The following is a 9,551-nucleotide window of genomic DNA, read 5'->3' on the forward strand; positions in this document are numbered from 1 at the left end:
TTGCAAAACAGAGGAAATGAAAATGTCTCTTTGTTGCTTTTACAAAAGGTATAATTTCAGGCAAAATTTAATGATCAATTGTTATATCCTATTTATTAAAATATCTGTTTTGTGGGGTTACTCAGGATTTGAGATTTTGAAGCAAATGTTGTCAGAAGAAAGAGTTGTACCGCACCTCCCCTTGGCCAAAATTTGGGAATGGTTGGTGGGTGTGGCCTGTCGCCAGACTGGTCATCAGCGGTTAAAAGCCATTCACCTACTTCTGAGGATCGTGCGATGCTGCACCCACAGGTAAGCTGCCTTCTGGCTACGAGTCTTTTACTGGGTATTTATATTGTAACTATCACAATGGCTTGCCCGTTCACTTTTAGTTTTTCATTGCACGTTGCAACACCTTAGTTGTTCATTGATCGCTTTCTCATATATGCCTTGACCGCAGGCCTTCAGCAGACTGAGTAACCCCTTGCTGGAGCCAGCGACCTTGGGTTCAAGCTGGTGGGCTTTTGCTCAAACCAGATGAGCCCGCGCTCAAGCTGGCGACCTCTGGGTCTCGAACCTGGGTTTTCTGCATCCCAGTCCGACGCTCTATTCACTGCGCCACCGCCTGGTCAGGCTGTTAGTGCTTTTGTTGTCTTACATTTTTGCCTTAGTTGACACTGGGCTCATAAAGATATGTTCCTATGTTACCTTCAAGAAGTTTGTTTTCCTTGTCACATTTAGATTTACAATCAATGTGGAATGAATTTTAGTGAATGATAATTAGGTGCAGGGGTTAAAATTAGTTTTTTTCACATGGGTCTCTACTTGACTTATAAGGACACTCCAGTACCATCTTTGCCACAAAATAAGCACCCATATGTGCATGGATCTGTGTCTAGTCTCTTATTCCACTGGTCTTTTTGATTATCCTTGTGCCAGTATCACACTGTCTTAAATCTTGTAGCTTTGCCTGACCTGTGGTGGCACAATAGATAAATCATCGACCTGGAATGCTGTGGTTTCCGGTTCGAAACCCCATGTTTGCCTGGTCAAGGCACATAAGAGAGTTAATGCTTCCTGCTCTTCCCCCTTCCTCCTTCCCTCCCTTCTCTCTCTCTCTCTCTCTCTCTCTTCTTCTCTAAAATGAATAAATAAAAGAATTGTTTTTTAAATCTTGTAGCTTTATAGCAGATTTACATATATAATAGTACACATCCTTCAGCATAGTTCTTCATCTTCAATACTGTCTTGGCTATTTTTAACCCTGCCTGACTACATAAATTTTAGAATTAGTTTATTTCTTTTTTCCAGATTTATTGAGGTATAACTGACAAATAAAATTGTAATATATTTAGAGTATAGAATATGATGACTTGATAGATATATACACTGTGAAAGGGTTCCTGCCATCGAGCTAGCGCACCTGTCACCTCACAGGGCACAAGGGTTCACTCTTTTCTCCACAGCCTTGCCTGCATTTGTTATTTCTTATGTTTTTTGATAAGATCCATCAGGTGGTATCTCATCATGGTTTTGATTTACATCTCCCTGATGATTAGTGATACTGAACATCTTTTCATGTACCTGATTGCCATTTTTATGTCTTCTTTGGAAAAATGTCTGTTTGGATCCTCTACCCAATTTTTTCCTCTGCAGAGCCTTTCCTGTTACACAAATATTATCCACATTTTCTTTCCATTGACCTTTCCAGTTTCCTAGAACAGTCAGTTCATCCCTTTACTAGCAGATCCTCTGAACTGAGACCCAACAAAGAGTACCACCAGGTCTACATATTGCATCATCAGAGGAACATCACCACGGAAGCAGCAGCAGTCATGGTTCTCTTAATACAAACACCCAGACTCCCTAATTCACATGTAAGGCATTTAGAAGTATTGTGAGATCCACTTAAAAGATAATAGAAAATGAGCCTAAAATCAGTATTTAAAAAGTGCTCAACTCATTTTACTTTGAATCTTTGTCGTAAAATCCTCAAAAGGATACAAACAAGTAGAATAGCTTTGTTTTGCTAATTTAGAATCAGCTTCATCAGCTTCTATTAGGCAGGTGTCTCAAAAGAGGACATTCTGGCATCAAAGAACTGCTGCCACCAGGATGCTTTGCCCGTTTTTAAATTAGGCTATTTAGTTTTTAGTTATTGAGTTGTATGAGTTTCTTACATATTTTGAATACTAACCCCTAGTCAGATCTGTGGTTTGCAGATACTTTCTCCCCATTCAGTAGGTTGCCTTTTCATTTTGCTGATTATTTATTGTTTTTGCTGTGCATAAGCTTTTTAGTTTGGTGTAGGTCCACTGTTTATTTTCATTTTGGGCATCAAATACAAAAAGCATTGACAGGACCAGTGTCAAGGAGCTTATCCTTGTTTTCTTCTAAGAGTTTTATAGTTTCAGATCTTACATTTAAGTCTTCAGTCCATTTTGAGTCAGTTTTTATGTATGATGTAAGACGGGTCCAGTTTTATTCTTTTGCACGTTGATATCTAGTTTTCCCAATACCATTGATTGAAGAGGCTGTCCTTTCCTAATTGCATATTTTTGGTACCTTTGTCAAAAATTAATTGATCATATGTGCAGGGGTTTGTTTCTGGGCTCTCTATTCTGTTCAATTGATCTCTTTGTCAGTTTTTAAGCTGATACCATACTCTTTTGATTACTGTAGTTTCATAATATAGTTTGAAATCAGGAAGTGTGATAATTCTAGCCTTATTCTTCTCAAAATTTCTGTGGTTGTTCAGGCTCTTTTGTCATTCCATATGAATTTTAGAATTATTTTTTATATTTCTGTGTAAAATGCTATTAGAATTTTTAATCTGTACATTGCTTTGAGTAGTATGAACATTTAAACAATATTAATTCTTTCAATTCATGAATATAGAATATCTTTTCATTTATTGGTGTCTTCAACTTCTTTCACCAGTGTTTTATAGTTTTCAGTGTAGAGATCTTTCACCTCCTTTGTTAAATTTATTCCTAAGTATTCTATTCTTTTTAGTCTATTGTAAATGGGAATTTTAAGTGAAAGGAGGGAGAGATTAAAGAGACAGACTCCCACATGCCCCCCAACTGGGATCTACCTGGAAAATCCCGTCTGGGGCTGATGTTCAAACAAAGCTATCCTGAGTGCCTGAGGCCAACATTCTGACCAATCAGGCCACTGGCTGTAAGAGGGGAAGAAAGAGAGAGAAGGGAGGGGGAAGAGAAGCAGACGGTACCTTCTCATGTGTGCCCAACTGGGGACTGAACCTAGGATGTCCATACACCACGCTGACACTATATCCACTGAGCCAACCGGCCAGGGCTGTTTACTGTTGTTTTTAAGGTGGTTATACAATATTGTGAATGCAGTTTTCTTTTTTCATTTTAAATTTTATTTTATATAAACAGTTTTATTTTTTCACTTAATATTTAACTTGAAATATTTTTCATTCTCATTGGGAGTTCTTTTTGAGAGCTATTTTTAGAAATGCGCAGTTGATGGACATGAATATGCTTCAGGACCCCCTGTTTCCTTGGAGTCCTGTTTTGCAGTTTTGGTTTTGCCCCTTTCCTTTTTTGCTAGTGGTGAATATTTTTTGGCTACTTTTTAGAGGACTATCTTGTAATAACTTTAGATGTGGGGGAAGGGAGAGTCCTAGCTGCAGTTCTCATTACCTACCATCTGTCTGACATGGTCCTCAGTAAATTGACCCCACTTCCTCCCACAGCGACCTCTGTGACCTTTCGCTGTTAAAGCCCCTGTGGCAGCTCTTCACCCACATGGAGTACAGCCTGTTTGAGGACGTGACACAGCCAGGCATCCTCCTGCCCCTGCACCGTGCCCTCACCGAGCTCTTCTTTGTCACCGAGAACCGCGCGCAGGTGAGGGCCCTGCCCCGCCTCTTGCCCCAGGTATCTGGGCCAGGGCTCAGCACCACCACGTACTTCTGTTACTTCTGCTGCCCTGGCCAGAGGGCAGGGCTCAGACCCCAGCCCCATCCCAATCCCTGAGTATGTATGGTTGAGGTTTCTGCTGAGCCACATAGGGAGGCTGAGGGGCTGCAGTCTGAGGCTCTTACCTCCCAGCCTGGGCAACACCCGGGATGCTTATTTTATCAGGCCTAAGGCCAAGGGAAAACTGTGTGGACCAGCACTTGACAACAGTAAGTTTTGGAAAATAAAACGGATGGGTTCTTTCTTCTTCCTCCTCTTTTTCCCTCCCCTCAGCACAAAAGACTTATTGAATATGAGAGATTGAAGGGCCTTTCAAAGTTCTTGAGCTTATCCCCCCTCATTTTATACATGAGGACACTGATCCAAGGAGGGGTTCCCCACCCTGTCATCCTGGGCAGAGCCCCCTGGAACCAGCACTTGGCTCCTTCCAGCCCAGCTCCTTCCATGGCTCTTGAGTGAGGAGGTTTCTGTGAGGTGCTGGTGTACTGTGCACTGATCACCCACTCGAGGCTTCTGTGGTTGTGGGTGGGGGTCTCCTAGGTGGCCTGTGAAAGCTGCACTGTGCTCTCTCCACAGGAGCTTGGCTTGCTGCAGGATTACCTGCTGGCCTTAACCACCGATGACCACCTTCTCCGCTGTGCAGCTCAGGTACTCTTCCCCTCGGAGCTGGCCTTAGGTGGCTGCCAGCCTGCGGGGGCTGTCCCATCACCCTGGCCAGGACAAGAGCCTCTGAGCTTGGGGCATGCATACAGAATCCACCCAGGGTTTACACGGAGCACCGTTCCAATTCAGTCACTTCCTCCTGGTGTCAGAGAGAGCAGTTGAGGCCCATTTATCAGTGTCATTCATATTAAACTGTAGGGTCAGAAGACACTAGCAAGAATTTGTGTCTTTTAAACCAAAACAACCAATGCCTTAAATTTACAGTTTGGCAGATCCTTGAAGTTTCCATAGAGTTAGATTTCAGATATTTTGGGATGTAACTTTCTTCCCTGCTAGAACTCCTCTGCTGACAGCGGTTTGGTCTCAGGACTCCTTTACACTTTTAAATTATTGAGGATCCCAAAAAGCTTTTATTTATGTGCATTATATATATTGAAATATACCCTTGGAAATTAAATTAGATTTGAAATTTAGAAATTAAGACAAAAATTTTAAATGTTTACTTATCAATTTGTTTTAAAAAATAACCCATTTCATGTTAACATGAGTGACATGTTTTGTGAAAGGCAGAGGGGTGGCATTGTGTTCCGTTCTTGCAGCTCTCTTCAATGTCCGCCTTAATAGAAGACAGCTGGAGCCCGTGTAGGCTCCTGTGTTCACTTGTATTACCACACACTAGCCTCTGGGAAGTTCCACAGTATCCTTGTGAGAGTATGAAAGGGAAAAAGGCAAAATAACGTCTTAGTGTTATTGTGAAAATAGTTTTTACTATCTGAACGAGTCTCAGGAACCCGCAGGCCCCAGACTCCATTTTGAGACCCTCAGGCTCACAGACTCCTGAATATCACAGAGCACGTGGTCCCACTGCCGCAGCGGGCAGATAGGGGCACTGAAACTCGGAGAAATGAGAGATTTGCCCAGGGTCACACTCAAGTGCGCATCTGGCAGGGACTCCCAGCCAGGGCTTCCCGCTCTTCCTGCCAAGCTTTCTCAGTGAACTCTTCCTCCAACAAAAAAGGGTCAGATGCCTGCTTAAAAGCAGGGGTCCCCCCATCAACTGTGGAAGAGTTTGTGTGAATTCTCCTGAAACCTGTAAGCAGAGTAAAAACCCCTTCCCCTCCTAACAGATGTCTCCCAGCACTGCCACCACTACCCCCAGCTGTGTGACACAAAATGAAATTTTGAGATTTGACCATTTTGGCACTGAAAGGTTAACATTGCATATCCCTGTGGGCTCCTCCCTTTTGCCTGTGCCCATGTCCCACTCCTCACTGTCATTCCAAACCCTCCCCACAGCCCATCTATTTTGCTGGACCAGTGCTGCCTCTTCCTCCTCCAGCCAGTCCTCCATTCCTGCTGCGCTGAGTTTGGAGACCAGCCTCGAGCTGGCTCCAAGGCACCCACCTTCCTAGCAGCCTCCCAACATTGCTTCCTGGTCCCCAGCACTGGCTGCTCTGTCTTCCCTTCTGCACCTCTGTGCTGTTCCCTTTCCCTAAAGAATTTTTCCAGACCCCCACCTGCACCCCCGCAGATAGTGTCCTCTGTGTCATGGAGCCCCCCAGCATTGCACCTGTCCTTCTCTTAGAGCAGTGATGATTTCTGCCTTATATGTGAAGTCCTCGTGCGGTTTCAGTAGCTTTTGTCTCTTTCTCCAGACTCAGGTTCTCCCTCCAGATGAGGGGAACCGTATCTGGCTTCTGGCTTCCTTGCCCCTGCCCCCCTCAAGTGCTCAACTAAGGGTGTTGTTCAGCCAGCACATAAGGAGCTGAGCAAGGAAATGGTTCTGGTCACTGGCAATGACTCTCTCTCTCCTCAGGCTTTGCAAAACATTGCTGCTGTCAGCCTGGCCATCAACTACCCAAACAAGGCCACCCGCCTCTGGAACGTCGAGTGTTAGCTCTCGGTATGGTGTGCATGGAACCAGCTCCTCTGACCGCAGGGATCTTGGCGCAGATATCTGAGCTCATTCAGGAAAGGTCCTGTGGGGTCAGTGCCCGGCTCTCCTTGAGCTCCCACGTCCACTCGAATCAGAACGCCGAGCAGCCACATCTCCAAGAACTTCCCGTGTCCCAGGCTAGACACCTGCACACACCGTAGCATGTGAGAATAAGCATAGCAGTACAAAATTACTCAGCAAGGGCTGGCGCGAGGCCCTGGAGAAGGTCGTTCAGAGACCACCTTTCTCCAGGGCTTGTCCCTGCGGCAGCCACAGGCCAGGGAAGACCTGGAAGCAGCCTCTCTGGAAAGGTTCTCGCAGCTGCGCTGGAACTGCCTGCACCTGGCCTTCAGGTGAAGACCGGCCCGCATGGAGCCGGTCTCTCTCAGCAAGGCCTCCGGCAGCAGCACCGGTCTGGGGCTCCTCTCTTGCTTTTGCTTCCTGAGACTTGGTAATCCAACCCAAAACCGGTGAGAGCCCACCTGCCACCACCTGGTCCCCAGCATTTAGCACGGGACGGTGTGCCATGCCAGCTCCCCAGCCACAGCCGTCCCAGAGAATCCTCGGTGAGAACAAGTGCCCTTGGGAACTGCCAGCAGGCCGCATGGGCGTCGCTCACACACTGGCTCCCAGCACATCCAAGTTTTTTCAGTTGTTGTTTTAATATATTTCAGTTTCCACCTCATGTTTTTAGAACAGAACTACACTACTGACTCCCTTGAGAGGGCCTCAAGGGAATGACCAGAGGGACAGTCATTCAGGGGACAAACTGGTCTGTGTGACAGTAGAACTTGAGGAATCTCTCTAGCTTCTGTACCTAAAGAAACTTTTGAGGTGTTATCAGAGGAGAACTTATTTTAGAAGCAAAACAAAACAAAAACCACATGATGATTTTATTTCTGCCCCAAAGTCGCAGTAATTCAGCACATCCACCTCTGGGACTCTGCGTGGTTATTTGGCTATCACTTGTCTAGCAATAATTACATTAATTCTGATGAATGCTGTTTTCTTTCTTTCTTTCTTTCTTTTTTATGGTGTAGTCTTGCCCTGAAGTGCTGATTATTATCCTCTTTCCAAAGCCACACTCTGGCTTGTGAAGCTGGGTTGGCATATAGGCTGTACACAGCCTCAGTGGGGCTCGTGGGCATGAAGAATGCCTGAGGCTGTGCAGTTTAAGGGCAGGTGTTGGGCCTCAGCTGGTCTCACCACCCAGGACCAAACTCAAGGAAGGCTCGTAGCCAGGGCCAGGTTGAGCGGGTCAGCACTGCCATAGGCTCCAAAGCCCCCTCCGCAGGCTCTGCGCGTCTCTGGATTGGAAAGGCCGAGGATGACAGGTCTCACTGCAAGAGCACTCTGCCTTCTGGGTCAGGAGGCCGAGGGGTAGTGACCTCCTGCAGCCCTAGAGTTAGGTCCTCAGCCAGACCCCAGCTGCTTGGGGAGACGTTGTGGAAGGAAGAATCCAAAGGGGACAAACCGAGGGAGCAGGTCCTGAAACTTGGTGACCTGAGGCTCATGACCCTGACGTCAGCAAAGCCCAAGCCTGGCCGCGGTGTTAGGATGTGATAAGACAGGTGCCACTGGCTTGGTAGAAGTGTTTCCTTTCACATCTTTTGCTCTGCCTGCATTCTCAGAGGAGGCCATACCTTCTGTAGCACCCAGACCCAAATAGGATTCACAGTGAGGAGGGAAATCCCAGAGAACAAGAGGTCCCCACCGAGGGCTCAGACTCACTGATGGACCCCTGGAAGACAGACGTGGAGATGGTGCAGCTCACTGCTTGACCTTGCCGTGCTACCCACACCCCTCCATACCTCAACTGACTCGTTGTACAGTGGGGACCGGCAGGCAGGGCAGGGCTCACGCCCCTCATGGCAGTTGCCACCAGCTTTGCTTCCCATCGTCCCATCAAGAAGATAAATTGTAAATAAACACGGGGCTCCTCACAGCTTCTCTCTATATACCACTCTTGTTATTCTGGTCTCTCTGTACTTAATTTGCATAGAACAAGCCGAAGTTTTCCCTTCACACACAACTGCTGCTCTCTCCTGGCAAGGCCCTCCTGGCCTGGCATCTCTGCATCCCACCCTGCCTCTGCTTCCAGCCACTGGGTGGCACTGCCGAGCCAGGCTCTGCTCTCCTGGCGCTCCTGAGGCAGGTGACTCCCTAAGCTCCTGGTCCGCAGCTGGTACCAGCAGTATCTGACCGAACATTTCCATCAATACCAACATCCCTTCGATCTTTCTTGGGAGGCAGGACGGCCCGGGATGAGATGGAACTGGCAGGAATGAAGACGGTATGGAAACATGTGCCTAATCTGTAAAGAAACTTCTGTTCCAAATCATGTATAACAGACACTGTCCCTAATGAGGAGTGACTTATTTTCGTCATCGTCTTTAATTTGTTTTCTTACGGGTTTACGATTTTGAATTTTTCCTATTTGGTTGAAAGAAACAATTTTGATTATATCAGCTGAGTTCAGCCTGTAAAAAGGATGTTAAGGTGTGGATAAAATATGCAAATGAGAAATATATTGTACAAATTCTATATAAAAAAGTAAAATTGTGTGTGGGCCTTTTTTTCCTCCTTCCCCTCCTTCTGCCTCTCCTGTGAAGATTATACTTAAGAGTTTTTACCAATCCCAAACTGATAGAAATTCTAGAATCTCAAGGCCTCTGGGTTGAAAGGAACAGAAAGGTTCTAGGCTCCCGGCTGCACCTCCCACCATACCTGAATAAGCCTGGACTGCAGGCCTGTCTGTCCCTCTGCACAGCTGCTCAGGTTCACGCGTGCTCTCATCCCCAAGTCAGCCCTCCCCAGCCCATCCCCCCACCCCCACCCTGCTCATCTTTTACCTCCTGTGGCACACAGGACACAGTGTGCAGCCAACAGAGAGGAGGAAGACAGGTTCAATCCTGGGCCTGCTGTTCCTTAAGCATCTTGTCACGTGCTTCTGAACCTTGCTTCTCACTAAATACAGAGCTGGGCCTCCCTTTGGGTCTCAACTTCCTCGCTCAATTCTC

The 9,551-nt window shown here is 46.4% G+C and overlaps 1 protein-coding gene across 2 annotated transcripts in view; it reads left to right on the forward strand.

Annotated features, from left to right (window-relative positions):
* ZZEF1 (zinc finger ZZ-type and EF-hand domain containing 1) overlaps window positions 1-9,090 on the forward strand; it is a 130,135-nt gene extending 121,045 nt beyond the window's left edge. For both annotated transcript variants that reach the window (XM_066363407.1, XM_066363408.1), the window contains exons 52-55: window positions 126-291; window positions 3,707-3,860; window positions 4,509-4,580; window positions 6,412-9,090. In XM_066363407.1, coding sequence (XP_066219504.1) covers window positions 126-291; window positions 3,707-3,860; window positions 4,509-4,580; window positions 6,412-6,492 — 473 coding nt within the window. In that variant the 3' untranslated portion in view covers window positions 6,493-9,090. The remainder of the gene's footprint in view (window positions 1-125; window positions 292-3,706; window positions 3,861-4,508; window positions 4,581-6,411) is intronic.
* The last annotated feature ends 461 nt before the right edge of the window (window positions 9,091-9,551 follow it).

This window comes from Saccopteryx leptura, chromosome 2 (assembly GCF_036850995.1).
Source record: "Saccopteryx leptura isolate mSacLep1 chromosome 2, mSacLep1_pri_phased_curated, whole genome shotgun sequence".
Taxonomy (NCBI): Eukaryota; Metazoa; Chordata; class Mammalia; order Chiroptera; family Emballonuridae; genus Saccopteryx; species Saccopteryx leptura.